Below are 26739 nucleotides of genomic sequence, written 5' to 3'. Positions count from 1 at the left end.
TCTAATCTAATGCATACATATTGCCTACCCAAGATTAGATGATTTTTAAATGGATTCTTTGGGTTCTTTAAATCAAAAGGGATCCTAATATTATTATTCTCCTCTTAGTCATTTCTCTACTCAAATCATTTTTTCCTCTCTTCCTCCTCTAAACTAAATCTAGTCATAAATGATTTAAAATTAGCTATATTCTTATTTGTAAGGGAGAACAATGAATCACTCAATCCTTCTCAAAAAATCATAACCTCTTATTTTCACAAAATGATGGAAATTCCAACACTCAGAGTAAGGAGCTCCACCTTGGTCCTAGTCATCAAATCAAAATTTTGGGGTTTACACCTCAAGCATGAGACCATGGTAGAATGCTCAATTGTTCAAGCATCCTTTTTCCTAATGGCTCAATCGAACTCTCACCTACATGGATCATACTTCAACCTCCGAACCATCTACTGCTCTCCTACTATGAAACAAAAAGAATCACAAGATGCTCACGAAGTTGTTTGTAGTGGACTTATCATTGCTTACCGCTCTTGTTGTAATCTTATAGTTGTGATTCACCTCGTGATCCTTTCTATGCACTCCCTTGAAGCTTCAAGCTGCCCCATCCTCTCTTCAACCATAATTGCTCCCATTGATAAAGGGAAAAGAGGAAGAACAAAGGGGCCAAGAGAATAAGAGAGAAGCCTCTCTCTCTCTCTCTCTCTCTCTCTCTCTCTCTCTCAATGTGAGAAAGAGGACAAGAGGGCAAACTTGTTCTCTCAAAGTAAGCTATGCACACAAGAATGAGCTCTCATTTTAATTTTAATATCATATTACATCAGATTCCTTCCAAGTGGTATCCTAAACCATTTAGCCTCTCTCTTGTCCACCTAAAATGCTTAAGTCTTTAGCATAGGCTATAAGGGCTTGCCTACACAATTTTCCTATCAAGCATGTTGTATATTCTAATGCACATGCACGAGGTTTATGGAATATTTTAGATGGTCTATGGGTTCATACAATTTCCACAAGGTGAGAACATCACTTGGTGGTTACACTAAATATTCTCTACATGGAGCAAGCTTTGCAAACCTAAGTATTAAATTACTATAGAACAATACAATGTTGAAACTCAATATATAAATAAAGGTGTTATTTTTAGAGACATGGGAGAATTAGATATCTTCAAATTTTATTTTGCTAAATTTTGGGCTCTCACATTGGTCTCTTTTTCAACACTTCATTAATTTTCACTTATTTTTGTCTCTAATGACTTCTATTTTCAATAGCCTTTGATCTTTTTACGTTTTGCAACTCCTGATTTAGCCTTGATAGCTTTCCATATCCATATCCATGGTGAATTTTGAAGCACAGCCTGGTCCACTTCATCTTTGCGTGATTAAAATCAAAAGTAAGGATTATATGTGGATCAATCGAACGACTGGGTTTTCTCAGTGGGATGAGCTTTCAAATACATCCAAGAGAACGATGTAAGTGCAAGCACAGATCGTGACCATGTTTTCCACAGCTTTCTCGTCTGGTGAACGTGGTCTACAAGCGACAATCGTCCCAGAGTACATAGCCCTACAGTTGAGAACGAGACCTTATAGCAAACATTCCAAGGAAGACATCACGAGATTGTTCGAAGCACATGAATCTCTCTCCCATTTAGTATTTTCATTATTACTTATAAACCATAAAGCGTGTTCTGTTCGACCGTCATAAACAGCTACGAATACTAGAAACGCAAGAGAAATGCACAAAGACAACAAAGATGTTAGCTTCAGGATTTAGGCAACAAAGTGACTCGGGAACCATGTATGCGTATTTTCATAGGTACAGTCACAGCTTGACTTGAGATGATGCTTGTAGTTCAAACATATATTGGACATTAGGCCTAAAGGTGCATTGCATGTACTGCCCTATACAACCCTTCGTTACACGATGGTCAAGCATGTGGACTTTCCATGGTTTTTGATCATGGATCACTCTTGCATGTAACACGCATGTTTGCCTGAAGCTACAAACAGCCAAATTATTCAACGAATTTCCAATAATGCTCTGTAGGTTGCAAATTACAAAAAAGTACTCAAATCCAACGTAATAACAGACAGAAAACTAGAGTAAATGAACAGAAGAAGCTAAAAAAAAGGTGCCCAAAAACGGCCATTGAGAACATAATAGATCAATACTTCGAAATTTTGTGATAGATCAACACCAAATGTGAATATAAGCTGCTCCAAAAAGAATCCTATGCACCTTTGGTTATCAATCAACCTCTCATTGAATTGATCCAAAAAGAATCCTATGCACCTCTCATTGATTTAAGATAGGTGATCCCCAAGAGCACTATGGCATAAATAAAGACCATTATCTTGCATTGATCCATCCTACGAACCCCCCTCACTCTGGAAGGGTGTGTACTACTGATTTGAAACTGGTGAGGCTCAATACTCAAATGCTCACTTCTGCTAAAAGATTCTATGTACACAAAAATGTAACGAAGTTTAACAAGCTCGCAATTCTGAACAATAATGTAAGTCCCAAGATTTGCTTGGGTATTTCTTTCCCAGGCTTCATTGGAACTGGTGGAGTACAACACTTTATCACCTTTAGCTACTTCGCAAAGGAGGAGATATTTTGCCCTCTGGCCAAAATCTGAATGCTCCCACCCCCTTCCTGCCTTGCAGAACCCAAGCGCAACAGCAGGATCGGTTGATAAATAGATGCCTTCTCCAAAAATAGCACCGTTTCTTTGCAAACTGGAATTGCTAAGATTAAGAAGACCTTCAGAAACCCAAAACAGAACCTGCGTTAGACTCCAAACTCATCAACACAAATGCACTATTGCAAAACAATGACTTAAACAAAATTGCCAACATTTTTCCACATAAAACATGTCATTCTTGATTTATGCACTGATATCACTACTCAACAAAAAATGAGCTCGTTTAAAAGCAGTTGTATAATAAAGTTGCTGCTAGTCAGTGAGTATGGCATATCCACAAGTCAGAACTTGGATACGACATACCCAACCATGTCCATTCAATAAAACCTGGGTAGCATACACCCAACTCTATCCATTCAATAAACGACTGCTAATAACTCAAAACCTACCAAGGCCATGCTTGCACGCAAAAGGATCCATGAAACATGAAACAAACAATTAGTAAGATGAATGATCAAAGGATTGTCTAATGCAACCACATAAATTTACGATCTCAAAACTGCTTTGAAGATATACTTTAAAATAGCTTTTATTCAGACAGCTTTAGTCTTAGTTCTGGTATGAGGGTCCTTGAGTTTAGAGTATCTCCATGTCTCTAGGTTATAGTAAGTGTCCTAGATTGGACAACAGACAGTAATCATTAGAGATGGGGATTCCCTAAATTTTAGCAACACATTGATAAATTTCACTGCTGATGAGTCTATCAAAATTGGAATGAACTTTGATTGCTAACAGTTACAAAGAACAATGTTTCTCTCAACTTGTCAAACAAAAAGAAAGTGTTTTTTGACAAACAAAAGCTCGTTCCCAATTTGCATCCATCCCTCTTCTATAGATAACAAGCCATATTGTCTCTGTCCACATGAATCCTTTGGCTGTAAAATCCACCCTACCAACACTCCAGCAATCCCTAACATTTGTCTGTTTCGTTATAAAATGTGTCCTCCACAGGTTTGCATCATCTATAAGAATGGACATTCCACCCTCAACGGCTTTGAGGAGCTTTGGGGATTGGTTAGAGTGTCCTGCCCCTCATCTGTCTTCTTCAAAGACTTCTCGTTCTAGTGTTTGTTTTAAATATCTGATAGTTACTTTCTTAAGAGTTTCAACCTTGGAGGATGACTGTAAACACAAAATTCTGCAGATATTTTGAAATACCAAAGATACCTTAGGGATGAACACGACCATATTAGAATAGGAAGTAGAATTGAGAGAAATTTTGGGGTAATTAGAGTGAGGATTGAACATAGCAACCCCCCTTTCCTCCAAAAGAACAACAGAATCTCTTCTTGCTTGAATCCAACTCCTTTGAGGAGGAGCTCAGTGGCAATCAAGCAAAGCATGATCTCTTGCCATTACATTGGTTTTTATATCTCACAAATGCATCTCAGTATGCTTCATTATGGAATCCACTATTACAAGAGGAATGTTGTAGCTCAATTCACAATTGAGCACTAAGTTACCTAATAAAGTAGCTGTATTTGACAAGAATGCTCATGTGCGTGTTTATCACTGAAGAGGGCTGAATATATATTCCTATTCTATCTTATCACTATCCAAAATGTAGAGAATATTTTATCTTATTCAATAAGCACTCGTTGCTTACAGCCAACCGGTAATTGGAGCTTGTAAAATTTCCAACAAGAAAGCTTTGACCCACCTGCCCTCTTTAGTGACAAAAATTCTTTAAACCTCAGCCTCTTCAATCAGCAGATTTTTGGACGTTTATCTCTGCACTTCATGGCAACCAAGCTCTAACCTCTTGACTTAACCAACTTCTGAGAATGGTGGGCAGGCAAGCAGATGCAAACACCCATGTGTCCTACAACAACTGCCCCTACCTTCACCTTCCTAATCTGTCCAAGTTCTTCGATTTTATATAGACATAATGGACCTGACGTCTTTTACATGGGCATTTAGAACCTAAGGTACACCAAGAATATTTATTTTAAAAATAATGGTTCAGAGAGTTTTCTGGCTCCATATGTCTTCAAATGTTTCATTTTTGTGTTCTTTCCCAACACAATATTGCTATTTTGATGGTAAAGTGACAACAAAATGAAGGAGAAAGGATTACCACATCTTAAAATGCTATGTAGATTTTCAGCAGATGTTCCATGGAAAGCAAAAACACTTCCAAACTTTGACTTGCTTTCCTCAAAAGCAGATATGTTAATTTCTGCACACCTCTCTGCCTCTTCAAGCTGCAAGAAAATGTGAATAAAAGAATTTAGTAAGTGATGTTCGCCCAGAAATATCCAATGCACGTTTCACTCTGTCATTTTCTGAAGCATATTTCACTCATCATTTTCCAAAAACTGGCAGCATAAATTCATCTGAAATGTCTATTTTCATAGAACCAATAATGAAATATATCATACCAGTATGCACACAAGATTTTCTTTTCCAAACAAAACACTCCCAGTTGCCGCTAGGCAAACCTCAGATGCCTTATTACCTAGAGGGCTTATGTAAGCTATGTATGCTATGGTTGCTACTCGTCCAGACATTGCTCATGCAGTGGGAGTTGTCAGCAGGTTTATGTCAAATCCTGGCAAAGCACATTGGGAGGCTATCAAGTGTATTCTTCGATACCTTAAGGGTACACAAAGAAAAAGTATTTGCTATGGGCAAGGTGCACTTAGTTTGCAGGATTATTGTGATGCAAACATGGCAAGTGACTTGAACGCTCATAGGTCCACCAGTGGGTATGCCTTTATAGTTGCTAGTGGGGCTGTTTCTTGGTGTTCCAAGTTGCAGAACATTGTTGCACTAAGTACCACTAAAGCTGAATACATATCAACTACTGAAGCTTCTAAGGAAGCTATATGGTTAAGCCAACTTGCAGATGATCTCGGCATGTCTATGGGTACTGCAATTTTGGGATGTGATAGCCAAAGTGCTGTGTATCTTGCTAAGAATGCCATGTATCATTCACCCACAAAACATATAGATGTGCGATATCACTTCATCAAACAGATTCTGGAAGATGGTCAAATCACATTGACCAAGATTAAAACACAAGATAACCCTGCAAATGTTCTCACTAAAAGTCTAAGCAAAGCTCAGCACGAGCATTGCATTCGACTAGTGGGAGCTGGTTAGTTAGAGGTTCATATAAGACCTTTAAGTGGGAGGTTGTTGGGATATAAAGGTCCGGTAAACTCCGTGTATAGTACGCACACGTTGTACATGTGAACGCATCCTTTTACGTGCCCTAAGTATAAATACATCTTATTCTTTGTATACCAACACATTTGTTGGTACACTCTAATCATCTTGTACTTTCACTCTGCTCACACTCTCTCCAGCCGTCACATTCTCAAGCTCACTCTTGCTCGACCTCCATCTCTCACAGTTGTGCCCCTCTAGATCTAGCAAAACAGTGGGCCGTACAACCCTCTAGGATCAGCTCAACTCTAGAGCTTCATCCTTCCTTTTTATAAGCCTACGAGATTCTATCATAGTGCATGTTCACACGTTGAAGACAACGGCGGAAGCATGGTCTAAGCTTGCATCTTTGTGTCATAAAAAGATGTTTGCCCATCAGATTTCTCTTGGGAAGAAACTCTAGATGGTCAATGTTGATGACTCTCTTTCCATGACGATCACATCAACAAACTCGAGGACATGAGGGATAAGCTTGCATCCCTCAGGAAGACTATCACTTTAGAGGATATGGCAATGATTCTCTTGACTCAATTGCCATCTCCAAAATTCGATGTGTTCTACACCAGCCTTTTAAACATCAAGGATCCAAGAGACTCTTCTTTGTGAGGAGCTTGTCCCATTAGTCTTGGAGTATGAGGAGCGGCCCAAAGAGGTTGGTGCTTGTGGATCTAGCTCCATGAAGGCTTTCACACCAAGTTCACGAGGAGGGAAGAAAAAGGCAAAGCCCAAGGTAAAGAAACAAGAGGACAAGAAAGAGGACACAAAGGATACCAAAAAGCCTAGATGCCCACACTATGGAAAAGGCACTCATCAAAGAAGTGTTGGCAAAAATACCGCCATTTGAAGCCCACAAAGGGGTCTAAGGATTCAAAGACTACCCCCACTACCTGTCACGAGGACATGAAAACTTGATGCTTTGCTTATGTTTGATTGACATTTGATTAAAGGATTAATCAAATGTGCAATTAAAAGATGCACATGTGAGGTGCAAGCTACTTTTTTTACAATTGAAGGCCGAAGGACCCTGTGAAAAAGATGGGTGTCAAAGGCAAAAGTTGTAACAAGTTATACTTGTTAGATTCTAGGTGAATTTTGGTATCAGTTTTCCCCTGGGACCATTAATTGGCCATTAAGTGTCAGTGTGACACTAGGGACTAGGCATTAATTAATGGATTAATGCTTGTCCAAGGGTCAATTAATGCATGGGACCACTTTGGGTTGCAAATGGCCTAGCCAATTAATTTTTGGATGGGCAAGGTCAATTTTCTAGGCATGGATTAAGGGCTGAATTAATTTTCAGCCCTTAATTAAATGACTGGAAATTGCTGAAAATGGATTAAGAAAGCTGCCACTCAGCAAAAATTTCCCATGCAAGTGGAGGAAAGGCCAAATAGGGCTGAAGGGAGAGGAAAATCTTATTTTTTTCATTTTGGAGCTGTTGAAAAGAGGTATTGGATTGTTGCTGCCAGTTTTCGGGGCCATTTCCCAACCATTGGAGACCATTTTGGTAATGGAGATTGCATATTCTTGACCTTGGGAAGCTAGCAATTGCTGCTGATACACTTTCTCCTGAAGATCACACTCTCTAATGCTCCTATTGTTGTTGGTGCATCCGTTTGGGACTGGTACAGCAGGGCAGCAGCTGTTTTTGATCAGTTCTTCGCGACAAATCTCAAAATTTTCTCTCTACAGCGTTTTCTCATCTCCTTCAGCCTATGCTCAGCCATTCTCAGCAATTCTTAGCCATTTGGAGGAGATTTCAGTCATTTTTTGTGGGCTGATCTGTAACTTCTGCAGTAACCCCTAATTTACAGCAAAAATTAGGATTTAGCAGCCACCTTGGGATCTGTGCCAAAGATTGAAGGCTCAAGGGACTGAAATCAACAGCTGATAATTGAAGATTATCAAGGGATTTCAGGAGCCAGTCCATCCCAAATTGATTTGGGGCAGCATTTGGCCAACCAAGGGTCAAATTGGAGAAGAAGTCCTGGGTGAATCAAGGGGCAAATGACCCAAAAGGCTTGCTGGTCGTTTATGACAGCAAGAGCAATTAGTGAGCGGGACAAGATTGAAGAATCTCAAGTTGTACTCCTTCCAATTGAATGAAAGCTAAAGAAATACCGCAAGGGGCGCCAATTTTGGGGCCAACAAGGTGTCTACTATCCAAGAATGTTATGGTAAAGTGTGTATTTCATTTTATGTGCATTTATTTATTGTTGTAATTAACTCTTAAATCAGGTTATCACCAGCCATTCCAAGAAGGAAGGCTGGTTTCACGACCACTGAGTCCGTCTTTGTACATTTGTTCGAAGAGGAGTATACCACTCTTGCTTTTTCTTTTGAGGAGAAGCCTTGACTCGTGGACAATGGGGCTTCTTCCCATATGACTTTCTGCCAAGATTGGCTTCATGAGTCATGACATACATTCCAAACAGGGATCCATCACCACTGGTGCTAAATCTTCCATGCCTATTCATGGAGTGGAGACCATTCCCCCTATTGTTGGATCAGCAACACTCAATCAACCAAAATTCTCTATGTAACAAATTTGGGCTTTACCCTATCGTTTGCTCATGGTCTTACAAACCTAGCTAGCTGTATTGTCTTCACACAAGATGCAATGATTGTGAACTTTGAAGTATGCTTCTTGAGGGCGGTTCTTTGGACAATTACCAGGAGGGTGGCCCTTAAACATTCACAACACTTGCTACGAGGACTTCCCACGAGCTAGGACTGCTTTGGCATACCCGATATGGCATCTCAACTTTGATGCTATTAGACGAGCTTCACAAAAAAAAATGGTGGAAGGACTTCCAAATTTCCCTCCTGTTCACTCTCTTTACCCCAACTGCTTAAGAGGCAAGCAACATAGATAGCCCCATCCACAGGTTACTTCTAGGAGGGCTTCTACACTACTCAAGTTGGTTCACGCCATTGCAAACCTATGGACATGGCTTCCCCTGGAAAGGCCAAGTATCTTACCCTAATTGTTGAAATGCAAACATCTTTCAAGATTCAAGGTGTATGGATGAACCACGGCAACAAGTTTTGTTTTAAAATGTTTTCTCAGTTTTGCATGGATCACAATATTTGGGTGGAGTACTCCCATCCCAACACACCATCTAAGAATGGTGTGGTGGAACACGCTAATCGGACCATGCTCAAATTGGCCTGATTGATCTTAAAGCATAGGAGTCTACCTCATTCCATTTGAGGTGAGAGAGTGGCTACAACGGTTCATATCCACAGCAAGTCCCCTACTTCAACATTAAAGTATATGACTCCCTATGAGGCTTTCTTCGGAACGAATCCTTCTCTATCCCACTCGTACATCTTTGGATGCAATGCATATGACCATATGGACAAGAAGAAAAGAGTGAGCAAACTCAACCCCAAGTCGAAGAAGCTTATCTTTGTGGGCTACAATGTTGGGAATAAAGGGCCATCGTGCCTTTTATATGTGCAAGGGTGTCAACACACCCTTAGCACATTTGTACTTTCATATATATCTATCTAAAACCCAAAGAGGTACACACAAAAAATTGTACCCAAGAACATCGTGCATCTCTCTCTTTGACTCTCACTCTCTACTCTTGCTCACGTTTTGCTCTCTACCTAACATTTTCATCACAGGACATTGCATTGCCACTGCGAATCGCTCACTTCAAACTGGTATCAGAGCTATGGATAAGGTGTTCGTACTTCTCGGAGTCTGTGCAGGTCAGCTCGTCATTGTTCTTTCACTGGACATACAGGCGACAGCTCGTGCAGTCAGGCGCAAGTCAACAGGCCACGTTTTCAATCGAGCGACAGTTCCAGGTTACATGCAAGTCAAAATCGTCATTTCCTGGTCAAACGCAATCACGCACAGATCACCTACTTTAGGCACAGGTCAAAACCTCATTTTTTAGGTCACGAGCAAGCGACAAGCTAGCGGCTGTAAAAGGGGCAAATTCGTTACTTTTCTTTTGCAAAAATTTTTTATTTTTCAAAGATTCCATGCAAGCAACCCCTTTGCTCACTGATGGGCATTTGTGCATGTAAGCACAGTTTAGAATTTTGGGCAGATTTGTGCCAAAAATTTGGGGATTTGTCCAGATTTGATGCGAGCAAGATACAATAGTGATTTTTGTCTCAGAAATTGCAGGAATTTGTGACATTTTGCCTCCGACATTTGAGGCTTTTCATGTACATGCAAGAATTGGGCTGAAATTTACCTAATTTCTCAACATTGATGCACATTGGACCCCGTGCAATTTGGGGCTTTTGCTGTTTGGGTGAAATTTGTGCGCCATTTGGTCACTTTACGTATATGCGAGTTTCATTCCATGCAATTTGGACACCTAGCACTTGGAAAAAAAAATTTGGGGGGGGGGGGGGGGGGGGGGGGGGGGGTGGTTTTGCTGAAATTGCTCTATTTTGGCAAAATTGGCCTATTCTATGCATGTCAGAGACAATGCAAATGTATGGTTGATACTTTGAGAGCAAAAATTTTGGGGTTTTGTGCCCGTGGGTGCATGTACAACAGAAATTGCAGCTAAAATTTGGGACTTCTTGTGTAATGTGATGTATTTGTCCTTGGAACAACTGTAATCAGTTGTGGAGTGTTGTAGCACAAGGTTTAGTGCTTCTGAAAATTTATTTGCAAATCTGAAATTTCTGCTTTTACATGGTTATTTATTGTCGTTTGGTACTTATTTGTACCTTGGTCACTTGTGTAATAGTTTGGGCCTGCATTTGCTGAATTATTTTGTCACATTTGGGCTAAAAATCATGGCTGGTAGCAGTGACAGCAGTCATCTCATGCACATTAAGCAACTTGAAGGAGCACATAACTTTGCAATTTGGCAAAAACAATGCTATAATATCCTGTTGCAAAGAAGCAGGCAAGGCCGATTGACCAAAGGGGCAAAGCCCGCAGATATGGAACAGGAAGACTGGGATGAGTCAAATGAGCTTGCACACTCAACCATCAAATATGCCCAGAAGAGTGCCGCAAGCAAAGTTTACTGACTGAAAAAGCTTATGGATTTGCGTATGAAAGAAGGTGCAGCAATGTCTACTCATTTGAGTGAGTTTAACTCCATTTCCAGCCAACCGGTTGCCTTGAAGTTCATGATTGATGAAGAATTTAAGGCTACGTTCTTGCTTTACACTTTGCTAGAGAGTTGGGATACATTCAGGATTGCTATGAGCAATTCTAATGCGATGCTTTTGTATGCTAATGTAGAGAGTGCTCTACTCATGGAAGAAATGAATCAACAGAACAAAGCATCCAGTAAGTCTTCCAGTGCTTTGCATACTAGGAGCAGATCACAACAAAGGCAAATCTAATAGCAAGGGACACAATAAATCACATGGTAAGGATGTTGAATGCCATCATTGTGGCAAGAAGGGTCACTTTAAACCTGACTACTACAAATGGAAGAAAGAGAAGATAGCAAGAGGACAAATGATAGCAAGGAAGAGAAGAAAGAGAGTCAACCTAAGAATAGCAGTGTCAAAATTGAAGAGGTGAATGTAGTCACTCATGACAATGACAGTGGGAATGACGTACTCTTTGTCTCTTTACACTTTAGTACACATGCTTTACTTGCAGATACGGATGATGACATGCACACCTCGATTCTAGATTCAGGTGCTTCCTTTCATGTCACCCCTCATCGTGAGTGGTTTTCTGACTATACAGGGGGTCGACATGGTGTTGTTCATCTTGGGGACAACTATGTATGTGACATGCAAGTATTGGCAGTGTGTAGTTGCAATTTCAGCATGGTTCTGTCTTCACACTTCAACATGTACGGCATGTACCTCACTCAAGAAGAGCTTGATTAGCACAGGGCAGCTAGATGACGATGGATTTCATACCACCTTTGGTGATGGGAAATTGAAGATCTATAAGGGACCTAGAGTGATTGCCAAAGGTTGTAAAAGTGATACCTTGTATTCTCTCCATGTATCTAGTGTGCATGACCATGTTCTTGCCGTGACCGAGTAGCCAAGTGTTTCTTTGTCGCATGGCTGGTTGGGACACATGAGTCAAACTGGAATGAACGTGCTTTCTCGTTTGGGTTACTTGCCTTGTCTTCGTTATGCTGATTTTGAGCATTGTGATCATTGTGTTTATGGTAAACATGCACAGATGTCTCATAAGAAGTCTCTTTCGTTAAAATCTTCCCCTCTAGAGTTGGTACATTCCGATGTATGTCAGATACTAGGGTTATCTTTAGGGGAAAAGAAATACTTTGTCACCTTTGTTGATGATGCTACACGGAAGGTATGGGTTTACCCTATCCATAACAAGGACGAAGTGCTTGACAAGTTTCAAAAATTCTTAACATTGATTGAAAATCAGACTAATAAGACACTTAAGTATCTTCGCTATGACAATGGTGGGGAATATGTATCCAAGGCTTTTCAGGCATTTTGTGACAACAAAGAGATAAAGAGGGGGCTCACTGCCCCTCATAATCCACCCCAAAATGGAGTTGCAAAGCGTATGAATTGGACCATATAGGATAAAATCCGTACTATGCTGTCGCATGCTGCATTATCCCCTAACTTTTGGGCAGAGGCTATTATGACAGCTATTCACTTAATTAATCGATCACCGAACGGGTCTTTGGGGGGAGAGGAAATCCCTCAATAAGCGTGGTCGGGCAAGCCACCTTCATATGCTCACTTGAAAGTGTTTGGCTGCAAGGCTTTTGTGCATATTTGTAAAGAAGAACGCAGCAAACTTGAGTCAAAGTCCAGTAAATGCATTTTCCTAGGATATGGTGACGAGGGTGAAATGGGGTATAGATTATGCGATCCCGAGAAAAGAAAAATAGTACGCAGCAATGATGTTATCTTCTAAGAAGATCGCATGCATAAACAGCCCAAAAAGACTGAGGAGGTCCTTAGGGTTGTATTCCGGGAAGAAATACCTTTTGGACAACAAAATGTGTCCGCTGTACAGCAGCAAAACCTGCTGGAAATGATCAGTCAACCATTGCCCATAATGATGAGCCACTGGATGTGCAAGAACAGCCAGGACAGCAAGTGTTAATACTGATTTGCACGCTGACATGCCAGGACAGCAAACTGAAAATGGAAATTTGCAAAACAGCGAGCAAACAATGATCATTGGGTTAGGAGATCGTCTAGGGCTACTAGACAACCTGATAGATTCGTTCCTGATGCAAACAATGTGGCTGATTATATCATGTTGACATATTGTGGTGAACTGAAACCAACCTTCCTTCTTGGAATGGGTGGTGATAACCTGATTTAAGAGTTAATTACAGCAATAAATAAATGCATATAACATAAAATACACACTTTATCATAACATTCTTGGACAGTAGACTCCCTGTTGGCCCCAAAACTGGCGTCCCTTGCAGTATTTCTTTAGCTTTCATTCAATTGGAAGGAGTACAACTTGAGATTCTTCAATCTCCTCCTGCTAACCAATTGCTCTTGCTGTCATAAATGACCAGCAAGCCTTTTGGGTCATTTGCCCCTTGATTCACCCAGGACTTCTCCAATTTAACCCTTGGCTAGCCAAATGCTGCCCCAAATCAATTTGGGATGGGCTGGCTCTTGAAATCCCTTGATAATCTTCAATTATCAGCTGCTGATTTCAGTCCCTTGAGCCTTCAATCTCTAACACAGATCCCAAGGTGTCTGCTAAACCCTAATTACTACTGTAAATTAGGGTTTACTGCAGAAATTACAGATCAGCCCACCAAAAATGGCTGAGATCTCCGAATGGCTAAGAATAACTGAGAATGGCTGAGCATAGGCTGAAGGAGATGACAGAATGCTGTAGAGAGAGAAAATTCTGAGAGTTGTTGCGAAGAACTGATCAAAATCAGCTGCTGCCCTGCCGTAACAGCCCCAAACGGATACACCAACAACAATAGGAGCATCAAAGACTATGATCTTCAGGAGAAAGTGCATCAGCAACAATTGTCAACTTCCCAAGGTCAAGAATATGCAATCTCCATCACCAAAATGGTCTCCAATGGCTGAGAATTGGCCCCAAAGGCTGGCAGCAATAGTCCAACACCTCTTCCCAACAACTCCAAAGTGAAAAAACGAGATTTCCCTCTCCCTTCAGCCCTATTTAGCCTTTCCCCCACTTGCATGGGAAAGTTTTGCCAAGTGGCAGCTTTCTTAATCCATTTTCAGCAATTTTCAACCATTTAATTAATTTTCAGAATTAATTAATTCCAAAAATTAATTCACTCTTAATCCATGCCTAGAAAATTGACCTTGTCCATCCAAAAATTAATTGGCTAGGCCATTTGCAACCCAAAGTGGTCCCATGCATTAACTGACCCTTGGACAAGCATTAATCCATTAATTAATGCCTAGTCCGTAGTGTCACCACTGACACTTAATGGCCAATTAATGGTCCTAGGGGCAAACTGACACCAAAATTCACCTAGAATCTAACAAGTGTAACTTGTTACAACTTTTGCCTTTGACACCCATCTTTTTCACAAGGTCCTTCGGCCTTCAATTGTGAAAAAGTAGCTTGCACCTCACACGTGCAACACATGTGCATCTTTTAATTGCACATTTGATTAATCCTTTAATCAAATGTCGATTAAACATAAGCAGAGCATCAAATTTTCACGTCCTCGTGACATGAACCGTCTTGCTTCAAGGAAGCCATGGACAAACAGGACAACAAGAAATTGTATAAAGGCATGTTGTCAAAGATGGAATCTCTTGAGAAAAATGGCACTTGGGACTTGGTGCGGTTGCCTAAAGGGCAGAAAACCCTTCCATGCAAATGGGTTTACAAGATGGTCACTTCTGGTTCCTCGCCAAAGTACAAAGCATTATTGGTTGCAAAGGGATACAAGTAGAAACATGGAGTTGACTTTGATTAGATCTTCTCTCCTGTAGTCAAGATAACTACATTGAGAACCATTTTGGGCTTGGTTGCAGCTGAAGATATGGAGCTCATACAGATGGATGTAAAGACTGCATTCTTACATGGTGATCTGCATGAAGACATATATATGCAACAGCCTGAAGGGTTTGTGGCAAAAGGGAAAGAGAAGATGGTATGTAAACTCAAAAGGAGTTTGTATGGGCTGAAACAAGCACCAAGAGAATGGTATCATAAGTTAAATACATTTATGCAATCTTAAGGTTTTCATAGAAGTCAAGTGGATCACTGCTTATACACCAAGAAGACAGCAAATGGTAGCCTGATTATCTTAGTTTTGTATGTTGATGACATGTTGATTGCTGGCCGGGATACTCATGCCTTGAACTCACTGAAGCAAAGTCTTCATGGCAACTTTGACATGAAGGATCTTGGTGATGCAAATCACATTCTTGGCATGCGAATACTCAGAGATAGATCAAAAGGATTACTTTATCTATCTCAGCAAGAGTATATCTCCAAGTTTTTCCAGCATTTCAATATGGAGGGGAGGAAAACAATTGGGGTTCCATTGCCTCCATATGTGAAACTCGGTGCAGAGGACAACCCTACATCTGATGATGGGAAGGCTGAAATGGCCAAGATACCATATGCTTCAGTTGTTGGCATCTGATGTATACTATGGTTGCTACACATCCTGGCATTGCCTTGCAGTGGGAGTGGTTACATGGCAAACCCTGGTAAAAAGCATTGGGAAGCAATGAAAGGTATTATGAGATACCTCAAAGGCACAAAGGATTTGTGCATCTGCTTTGGAAAGCAGAAGGCATCTGTCGTTGGCTTTACGGATACAGACTATGTTGGTCATGCAGACTACAGAAAGTCCACTTCTGGGTATGTATTTACCTTCACAAGAGAAGCAGTCTCTTGGATCTCCAAGCTACAAAAGTGTGTTGCATTGTCTACTACAGAGACGGAGTATGCGATTGCCACTAAGGCATGCAAGGAGGCTTTATGGCTTTCACCTCTGATGGGAGAGCTTGGCATTACAGAGTTACCTGTTCTCCATTGTGATAGTCAGAGTGCTATCATGCTAACATGGAATCCCGTCTTTCATGCAAAGACGAAGCACATACAGGTGAAGTATCACTTCATTAAAGATGTGCTTAACAGCAAGAGCATTGAGCTTGTCAAAGTGCATACAAATAATAATCCTGCAAATCTTCTCAGGAAGGGTCTTCCAGCAAAGCGGTTTGCTCATTGCCGACAGATAATGGGAGTTGGATAGGTATATGTATTTCAGCTTTGTACATACCTAGACTTAGTTGATTCTTTTCTCCTCTTGAGGCACATTGCCTTTAGGTGGGAGGTTGCTGGGAATAAAGGGCCATCGTGCCTTTTATAAGTGCACGGGTGTGAACACACCCTTAGAACATTTGTACTTTCATATATATCTATCTAAAACCTAAAGAGGTGCACAAAAAATTATACCCAAGAACATCGTGCATCTCTCTCTCCGACTCTCACTCTCTACTCTTGCTCATGTTTTACTCTCTACCTGTTATTCTCATCGCAAGTCATTGCATCGTCACTACACATAGCTCACTTCATACAATACAACCATGAAGAGCTATTGGCTGTATGACTTCAAGAAAAGAAAGATCAAGGTGAGCAAGGATGTGATCTTTAATAAGGCTGCAACCTCCAAAGATCCAATTGATGATTCTTCTATTATAGGTAGCTCTTTGTCATCGACTAACCCCCCCTCCCCACCATCAATCTCTGCCCTTCCTTCCAAGTTACCCATTAGCACCCCTTCTTCGTCTACATGACTCCTCCCCCTCCTTCCCCTATTGCTTTATCTCCCTCTCCTTCTCCTCTTCAAACCTTGATGGCTCCTTCCACCTCATCACTGAGTATTTCTACCCCTTCTCCATCTCCTCATGTTTCTTCCTAGAGAATTGAGCCATCTGAGGGGGAGCCTTCTTCATCGGATGAGAGGGATTTACCTTTCCTTATTGAGGAGGAGTCCCTTCCACAAATAGGTGCATTGTGTGTACTGGAGGCTACTCGGTCTCCTTCATAGTAGGATGAGCCTATCACCATTCCTGGGTGGTATCAAAGGCTCATGCACGAATCAAGATTATTCATTTCCCTGAGACACCTCTTGGACCACACAGATCAGCTAGGATTGGGGCCCAACATCATAGTTTACTCTGTGTAAACTATACCCTTATGTCTCAAATTCTTCATAACCATGAGCCTACTACAATGATGAGGCTCTTGTAAATGAGATTTGTGCACAGTGCTATGTAGGCTAAGCTCCACTCTATCAAGCAGAACCAAACTTCAAAGTTGGTACCACATTCAAAGAAGCGAAAGGTGATTGGTATCAAGTGGATCTATAATAAGACCAAGTATCTTGGAGATGGATCCTTGGTCAAGCATAAGACTAGGCTTGTTGCCAAGGGATTTTCTCAGCAGCAAGCAAGATTGGATTACTTTGATATCTTCCCACCTATAGCTCAAATATCCACTATTCAAGATGTCTTGGCTCTTGCAGCTCATCACCATTGGCATGTTAATCAGATGGACATAAAGTCAGCCTTTTTGAATGGCATCTTGGAGGAGGAGATTTATGCTTCACAACCTCCTAGTTTTCTTGTGCAAGGAAAGGAGAACCATGTTTATAGATTGCAGAAGGCCCTCTATGGCCTGAAGGAAGCTCCTCAAGCGTCATGACCCTAGTATCAGAGAGGGGGAGTGAAGCATCAGGATAGGATTCATGCACTAGTTTGTTCCTAATTTGTGCTTCTGCCAGTTCATAATGTGCAACATGACCCCTGACATGCTTGTTCCTTTGTGTCCTCCTTCCATGATAGCCAATGCCATTGTCATCTCGATCAACATCCTCGTCCTCATCATCATCATCACCATCACCACTATAGTCAAGAGCAAGAGATTGCATGCTTCAGAGGCTTGCAGGTGATTGTTGTACACCGGAAAGGATCCTTGGTGACTGCCTCCCTGATGGAGAAGGTGATGTCAAAGAGATCTTCTCGGATTTTCTAAAAGAAGAGTGCTCATATGGGGACACTCCATGGGGTGCTACTTGCCTAATGTATTCCTCAATCCAATATTATGATGGGCTACATCCTACATATCCATTAGCTATGCATTATAAGTGGGTTGCATATTTTGTTGACTATGCATATAAGTGTTTGGCAAATGCGATACATTGCACTTGCAAGTACAAGGACGAGCTTTGAGAGTGAAGACTACTAGTGCAATATGCAAATTTCTTTTGGAAGATGTGATATAGCACTATGGTTGCATTGGATAGATAGAGGTGAACTGCATGCACCACAAGCTAGAGAATCCTTCTCAAGGTTGGGAATAAAGCTTGCTCTCACTATAGCTTCCTATTGTCAAAGCTTTGGCAAAAGCATGCAAGGGAAAGATTCTTGAGTGGCCTAGATTGTTTCCTTATTGCGATAAGAGTTCAACATGTCGAATCTTGGGCTTCTACACTTCTTCCTTGGTTTAGAGATTTATCAAATGGCATAGGCCATCTTCATATCCCGACACGAATACATCTTTAAGTTACTTCAAGAGTTGGGCATGGTCGAGTATCAACCTATTTCTTGCCCCATGGACCCAAAGTCCCAAGTTGTTGGCACCTAGTGATCCCTTCTAGATGTTGCCTAGTACACATGCCTTATTGGCTCATTGATCTGGCTTATTCACTCAGCTAGATATTTCCTTTGTGGTGGTATTCTTCTTTCATGAAGACTCCTACTCAGGCTCACTTGAGAGCCACTTTGCCCAATCTATGCTATTTATAGGGGACCTGATCCTGCAGGATCGTGTGTGGAGAGGTGGCCACTCTTTTTGGATGGAGTGGACTCAAACTTGGTAGGTGATGTGGATTCGAGATGATCCACTACAAGTTATGCATTCTTCCTTGGATCTAGAGCTATCTCGTGGAGCAATAAGAAGCAACCTATTGTGGCCCTTTCTCCTACACAGCGGCTAAGTATCGCACCCTTTGTTCCACCACTATGGAGGCAATTTGGCTCCGTCAAATATTGGCAAAGATTGGCTTTCCGCAAAATAGGTCCCACTCAACTATGCGTGGATAACCAGAGTACCTTGGCTTTGGCCAAGAACCTTATGTTTTGTGCTCACACAAAGCACCTAGAGGTTCAATATTGCTTTCTCTCTCCATGTTCGTGATTCTCTTCCATTGCACACTCTCAATTAAGATGAAGATCATTTCACCTATAGTTGATTACGCTGAGAATCTCTCTCCCTTCCACTCACCTTCCTTATCCCCCAACCCCAACACCAATCTCCTAGGCCCTACCCATCCCTAACCATTCCCGCCTCCCCTCTTGTACAAAGATCCAATAGGCATTGTCAAAACCGATCAAAGGATCAAGGCCGATCCACGCAAAATCTTCACCACAATCCACATGGTAGTAGTGCACTCTGGTTTTCCCTCCCTAAAGTTGATAATGTGCTGAATGTATATCTTCTTCTTTTTTCTTTTTTTTTGCTTTCTATAATTACTTGTAAATGAGAGATCTACCACCCTTCAATGGAAGGAAGCTGGGTTCGCATCAAGTGCACCTACCTATGGGGTCCAAGGCTAGCCCCAACTCAGGGCTCAAAAGTAGGCCACTAGTGGATCCCTTGGTTAGGATCTAAGGGCAGGAGCCCTCAACCCAACAGTCTACAAAATATTCCATGAAATATTCCCTGGTCTATCATTTGGCATATATATGCATGATGACCAGTAGGCCAATCAGACCGGATGGGCAATAAGTCAAGTCGAGCCGCCCATGTGCACCTATGACTAGCCAATCTCTAGCATTATATGTACACAAGCAATGCTACCCTCCAACAAATCATGGCTATTAAGCATTCACGTCTTCTACATTTGCTGTCCTTCATCCAACATTTGTCTAGATCACCATCAAAGCTCATAGAAGTGCACACCAAATGTACTAGTTAAGCAATCAAGAAAACAAAGCACTTTTCTCCTGAGTTGGTGCCTGTGCTAAGTTGACCATGTCATAACTCTTTTAGAAAGCAACAAAGCTAAGGAATATGAAGATGATAAGTTGACGTTGAAAGCCTTCAAGATGAAGATCGCACCTTTAAGATGCAGTTTGGAAGGAGGGAGGAACCTGCACTTGCCATTCCCTTTTGCAGCTTGGAAAAGAGATCTGTTGACAGCTCAAGGATAGGATGTGCTACCAGCTGAACACTGTACCGACAGTGAAGCAGCCAATGAAGGAGTTTGAGAGAATCCAAAGGTATGTTCTCGAGAGCATTTGCATAAGACGCAGTCCCACTGCAACCTCTAGCCTGGATAGCAGGGAAATGCTGGACTGCTAATTCCACTGCAGCAAAGTCTTTATCTCCATCCCTTGAAAAAAGGGAAGTCGGAAAAGGGGTGCAAACTGAAGCAAACAGCAAATCACTAAGGATGAGACCCAAAAGTAAAAAGGCTTACTGTTTTACGTATATAGGATCAACAATAACCAGTTTATTTGCAAAGACACTGATATTTATAACACATGAAAAAAGCCTACTGTTGTGTGTACATAGGATCAACAATAACCAGTTTGTTTGCAAACGCACCAATGATAATAGCACATGGAGCTGTGTCTTACCAAAGCTGAATGAATTTTTCCAAACCATAAAACAAACGTCCCAACCAAGTATGAAAGAATTCAATACACAGCCAAATTATGAAGGAACAACAAAAAGCAATAAGACTCGCAATGGCGAAAGAAAAACTTCACATTTTTAAAAGAGACGCACCAATAGGGACACCAATTTCGTATGTTTTGCTGTCTTCACAATTATTCTCAAAACTATGGCTATCTAGACATATAAGTTTACAGCACAAATCGCAACGCAGAAGACAACAATAAGTTAACTTACCGGAAAAGCGCCTGTGGCTGTGTAGAGCTTGCAAGAAGGCGGAAATGAGCAGGTCTACGCAGGCAGGAGATTTGGTGTAGGCCTGGTTCACAGACGCCTCTAATTCTTGCCGCACCTCCGAAGATGCCATAGACGAAAGACGCAGACAGAAGATGTGTGGTAGGCCTGGCTCTGACAGACGCCGGTAGGTATTGCCGCACCTCAGAGAATTCCATAAATCACAGGTCTAATGATGTATATCTATCTAAATTCTACAGTCTACACTGTACAGAGAGGCCTGCGGTTTGTCCCGACCGTATACGCCAACGCCTTGGATGTGCACTTTTTTGGACATGTCACGAGTCACAACAACAAAAACTTGCTTGTGGCTTTTGCCTTCCTGGAGCAAACATTTACATTTTAACATGATGATATTGGCCATGCTTTTGTAAAATGTAAAAATTTACATAGAAAACGTTCGAAATTTTAGCTTCAAAGACACGTGCAATCAGTTACGGTTCAAACTTCATTATGTTCTGCAAGACGAGATATTGTTGTGTTCAAGTGTGGAATAGCTCTATTAACGAGGGGATTAAATCAATTACAATTGATTCCTCTATAAAAATTTCCTTCTTTTCTAAAACTAAGACTGAATTATATTAATATTGTCGATTTTTATCATGTCAATAATGTATTGATATTTCTATCCAAGTGCTATGTACAACTACAACACGGGTGCTTTCAAGTGCCCAAAAAAGGTAAAGACACCTTGTGACTTACAAAACATTGACTTTCTTAAGCTTACTTGTGGCGTACTTTGAACATACGACACTTTTTCTTCAACTTACTCAAGATAGCTAAGGTCTCCTTCCTAGTTTCCCTACTTAGGTAAGTTGTGGACATTTGAACATTCTTAGCAACTACTTTTGATTCCTAATTGCCCAAAGTGCTCTTAGCAACAATGCTCTTGGTAGCTATCACCTTCCAAACTCTACTCCTCCATGATTTCCAATGGTCATATAGAAGTTAGGATTTCCAATATTCTTTGTGTTTAATGAAGACATCCTTCTCCGAGTGTCAAAGTCTTTCCTTCCTTTGGCTTGGAGAGGTCTCTTCCCTTTCTGTCTCTAATGACTCAAGAACCAAATCGTTTCTTCCTACTCCTAAAGTGGGCCAAATCTCCTTTGTTGCTTCTAGCATTTTTTGCATCCACTTAGCCTCCATGTGAGTTAATTTTCCCCTAAGTTGCACCATATCCTTCAATTGCCCTTTCTGTTGGTCCCACAGGTCTTGCCACCTAACTATCCCCTTCTTCTACACTACCTGAGATTTCCTCCAATACAACCAAGCTTGGGTGGCTCCCTCTTTATAACAAAATGGGCACAATTAGAAATGTTTGAGAAGTGAGGTATCCCCATTTCTCACTTGGGTGCTTTTATCAAGTGCCTTGATGGATTAGTCTCCAACTCTTTAGCAATGAATTTATTGTTGATGACTACTTGATCCTAAATTGCATATTAGCACATAGAACACCCTATTAGTTTAGATCTTACCATCTGCCTTTCTTAGGTGCTACCAACTCCATCTAAGCCATCATAATTGCAGTCCACAACCACCCTTTATCAATCCTTTGGGCCAAATTGAAGGCCATCCTATCAGCTTTCTCCTTCATCAGATCAACCCCAAGGCCTCTATTAGCCCTTGACATGCAAAGCGAGTTCCGAGAAATAGAATGCAAGTTATCTCTGTAGCTCCATAGAAATTGCCTTCACATCTTCTCAATCTTGTCCCAACAAGCTTTGGTGAATGGATTAGCTATGGCCACGAAAGAAACTATTGGCGACACAATAGTATTGAGAATTATAATTTTCCCACTCAACCCCTTATTGGGAATCATTGGACTTTTTAAATCTTGCCCTCCTCAACCTTGTCCCCTAGCCACTCAAATCTCTAACTTTCCATTAGGCTAATCCCCACGAGGCATCCTAGGTACCTAAAAGCTTGGCCTAATTTAATCTACATGAAACCATACTACACCAAATCATCTCTCTCCTGGGTGTAGGAGATGTATAGCATGTCTGTTTTCTTCATGCTAACTTGAGATCCTAAAACCAAACAAAAGAGATTGTAAATATTAAAGAGGGTATCGATGTTTTTCGATCAACTTCCATGATGCTTGAGTTATCATCTTCAAACATTTGAGCACAAAAAACTAAGCCATCTAGGAGAGGAAGCCCCTTCAAAGCTCTGATTTGTACTTTATAGTCTACCATTTGAAGGAGTGGGTTAATTATTATTGCAAAGAGGAGAGGTGCAAGTGGGAAACCCTATCTCACTAACCTCCTGAATTGGAATGCGAAGGAGGTAAGCCCATTTACATTAACTATAGCAATGGCATTCGTAAACAAGCCTATAATCATATAGAACAAACCCCAAGCCTAGCCAGTCTAAAGTAGCAATCATGAAATCCTATTTGATCTAATCACAGGCATTGTCCATATCCATATTAATGAGTACAAATCTACCTTCATTCTGCAAAACCTAGTCCACCGAGAGGGCTAGGTTAATGATCACACATGGACGTGTTTCCCATGCAAGAAGCCATATTGATCCCTACGAATAAGCCTCAGATAAGCTCGGGGAAAATGTACTTGATCCAAAGGGAAATCACTTTAGCTCTACTATTTTGTAGTAGACATTTAGCATTGTCAAAGGCCTCCACTAGTTGAACAATGCCCTATCAATTGGCTTGGGACACATCTTGTCTATCTAAAATGATTAGCAAAATCATTGATGTCTTTATTGCAGCTATCCAAGATGCTTCCCTAGAGACTTGCATGTCTTCATCTTTTGTATGGTGAAGGAAAGATCCTCCTCTGTTGTCGGAGGGGTTTTATTCAAAAGGTCGCATCCACCAGGGATCAGACAGAGAAGTAAGTAGAGAATAAGAGATAGAAGAGAAGAAAAATAATAGGCAAGGGATTCAAATCTGCCAAAGCCTTTACACAATATTAAGACAAATCTCAATGATTCAAAGCACTATGTATTGATAGAACCTAAGATGATAAACAAAATCCTTGTCTGGGACTAGTTGGAAGTAATCTCCAAGCATTAGATCTCGTGGAGCTCCCTGGTAGACAAAAAACATGCACCAAACATTAGCTTCTTCTATGTTTCTTAGACTACAAATCTAATGGTTCCATTGGCTCCAAAAGGGGGGTAAAACTCGAGGACAACTGATCAGAATTCTCTCAGATTGCTCTTTCTTCTTATTCTCATTTGGAGTGCTATTTGCTACCTATAAATTGAGATCGTGCGCCGTGCAAATTCAGAAGTCCCTTCTTTTTGCATGAGATCTCTCAAAATTGGCTAAAAAGCCACTTGCTTTTTACATGTCATCTACAGCTTTTTAGGATGTTTATAAGAAATAATATCCAAATTATCAAAAATAGGCTAAACTTGTCAAAAAATCTCGTATTTCGGAACTAACCATACTATGGACACTAGCACTAATGACTATAATGACATGGACTCTCTAGATTCATAAGAAAGCCGAATGATGATGCACTCTTGGTTTTTCCACATTGGTAGCAACACGACACCGTGGGTTACTTTCTTCATATAGGGGCTAAGAGTTCATTAAGGCCTTCTTCATACCCCACCGGGTTGTGAGGTTCTTGATCCACAATTGTTGAGTGATGAGGTCAACAAAAGCTTTGGAGCAAAATCATCCTTGTGCACCCTTCCTTCTCTGTCTTGAATGCTAATAATAGTCTCTTTTTTCTTTTTAACCTACAAGGTTTGGTAAAAAGATGCATGGTTACTCTCTCCTTCTATATCAAATTTGGCTTTCAGCTACGCCTTACATCCTTAGATTTGATATCTTTCCCTAGCTTTAATGTAATCCTCAACATCTTGAATTGCCGACACAAGAAATGGATCAGCAACAAGCAGCTTGATAGCAATAGCATTAGGGAGAGTAGTATGACAATGAGTCACACAATCCATGAGATTCCTATTAGCTTGAGCTCTATGGTGAAAATATTGCTTTGAGAAAGTCACCACAACCTAAATGCACTTCTCAATCTTCTCAAAGGGATCCTTTTGGCCTTTGTTTGTTGCCTTCCATTGCTCTTCAACCTTCTTGTTATACTTATTGTCTTCCAAGAATGAAATATTGAGTTTGAAAAGTAGCAATTCATGGCTCAATTGGTGATTGCCCACTATCTTACTAATCATCTCGATCGGTACATGATTTGAGTTGCAGAAATTTGTTGGTACTCTTACTTTGGAACTGTTAAGAAATAGACAAATGATGTAAGCTCTAAGAAGAGAGGTCCAAAATCCCATATGCACAGTAAGGTACAGTGGTACTATCCAAAAAGCTATAAAGGCATGTACTTGACACTCATTTCAATGTAATGACACTATCAGTTTGAGTCACTCAAAACTGTCTTTATGAGTCCAAGCTAATCTATCTTGGAACCTAATTCATTTGAGTTACAATCTCTCACTCTGATAATGTATCGTGTGTTTGACTTGCGTCCACCATAGCCAACTAGCTCTAGATCCGTGTTTCTCAACATGGTATCAGAGCCATGGCTGAGCTAGGAAGCTAGTAGGTGGAATCTCTTCTTCTGTGCATGCTCTAGGATTTTCCCTCCTTCATTCTTCTCCTTTTACAAGCTCATTCCAATCCCAATCTTTCAAACCATCCAACATCCATTGTGTGTACAAGGAGAAGAAGCTTAAGGAAGGAGGTACTACCAAAGGGCTTGCTTACTCCATAAAGCACAGGGGCTGTTTTTTGGAATAGAGAAATAGAGAGGAAGGAAGAGAGCTCAAGTTGAGAAGACTTGGTGTTTGGGTTGTTAGGTGGAGAGTCTAGAACTACCTCGAAGAGCCTGTGGTAAAGTCTGGAGCACTTGAAGGGTCTGAAGGCTTTGGAAAAGGAATTATGCATGCATAAGGTGACTGTAGAGTGATAGATAGAGATGCTAGGCGTGAGCCATCTGCATCTGCTTTCATCCGCTTCCGTTTTTTGTTCACCTCCTGATTTCTTCCGATGAGTGGCAACTTGTCCTGGTGCAACTAGGCTTTTCTTGAAACTTCTCTGCTACATCTGGAGACGTTTTCTGAAGTCTGGAGTGGATTTTATGGATCTTGGCGATGATAGCCTCCTGCTTCCTCCGCAAACGCTCCAACTTCCTAAGGTATTCGTTCGCTATTTCGAAGGATACCGACATCCTCTCGTTCCTTAAACTCAACTCAGCTCGAACAATCTGCAACAAGTCTGCGGCCAGCAAGAGATCTTTCGGCTAATCTATAGCCTGGTGTTTCACAGCGACGTGTGCAGAATCGGCGGGCTCTTCTAGCAATTCACGAGTAAATTTTTAAAGGCTTTAAAGAGCCTTATCTCTAAGGCTTCAATAAGCCTTTTTCAAATACCCCTGTTCACACTCTCTTGTTTCAAACCAACTCTCCCACACTCTAAGCTATTCACGGTGATTTTAGTTTTTAATACTGATTTTCTACTCCATCAAGTTTCTTTAGACACTAGCATTTTGTGCCATTTCTTCAATATCTGAAGCACTTGTAAAAAGGATAGACACTGCCCGAGAGTTCTCGTGGTAAGACGTCCTACTAAAAATGACTGAAGTGGAACATATAGCAAAATTTAATGGTGAAGGCTTCCATGCCTGGAAGGAGAAGACCATGTACCATCTTATGCGGAAAGACTTATGGGACTTGTTTGAAGATGATGCAGATAACAAGAAGGAAGATGATGAAGACGGGTTCGTTGAAGAAGACCAGTTCAAATCCAAAGAATGGAAGAAGATGAATAATAAGGCACTAGGCATCATTGCTTGGGGATTAAGTGATGATGTGCTACATCATATATCTGGCATTAGAAATGCTAAAACCGCCTGGGAGGAACTTGATAAAATGTTTGGTACTCAAGCAAAGAATTCAAAGGTAAAACTTCTCATGCAGTTTTATAAACTGGATATCAAAGACAGTGCTTCTATGACCATACACA

General features: G+C 41.0%; 1 protein-coding gene across 1 annotated transcript; it reads right to left on the bottom strand.

Moving 5' to 3' along the window:
- Positions 1–2135: 2135 nt before the first annotated feature.
- Positions 2136–21082, bottom strand: LOC148031130 (uncharacterized). The gene is made up of 4 exons (XM_087684672.1): positions 20721–21082; positions 19926–20233; positions 4785–4911; positions 2136–2766 (listed from the first exon to the last, which is right to left on the bottom strand). The coding sequence occupies exons 1-4, from the start codon at positions 20848–20850 to the stop codon at positions 2285–2287; spliced, it is 1047 nt and encodes a 348-aa protein (XP_087540798.1). The 5' UTR covers positions 20851–21082; the 3' UTR covers positions 2136–2284.
- Positions 21083–26739: the final 5657 nt, after the last annotated feature.

Source organism: Lygodium microphyllum, chromosome 9, assembly GCF_053477565.2.
Source record: "Lygodium microphyllum isolate KBCC chromosome 9, Lygodium_microphyllum_v1.1.10, whole genome shotgun sequence".
Taxonomy (NCBI): Eukaryota; Viridiplantae; Streptophyta; class Polypodiopsida; order Schizaeales; family Lygodiaceae; genus Lygodium; species Lygodium microphyllum.
This window is presented reverse-complemented; position numbering and strand designations above follow the sequence as displayed.

What these genes read in the sequence shown, in the direction of transcription:
- LOC148031130 (XM_087684672.1), bottom strand. Translation starts at nt 20,850, where the DNA reads ATGGCATCTTCGGAGGTGCGGCAAGAATTAGAGGCGTCTGTGAACCAG. An exon ending in CAGCCACAGGCGCTTTTCCG is followed by an intron (nt 20,234 to 20,720) that starts GTAAGTTAACTT and finishes TGTTTGCTTCAG; the next exon opens with TTTGCACCCCTTTTCCGACT. An exon ending in ACATAGCATTTTAAGATGTG is followed by an intron (nt 2,767 to 4,784) that starts GTAATCCTTTCT and finishes GGGTTTCTGAAG; the next exon opens with GTCTTCTTAATCTTAGCAAT.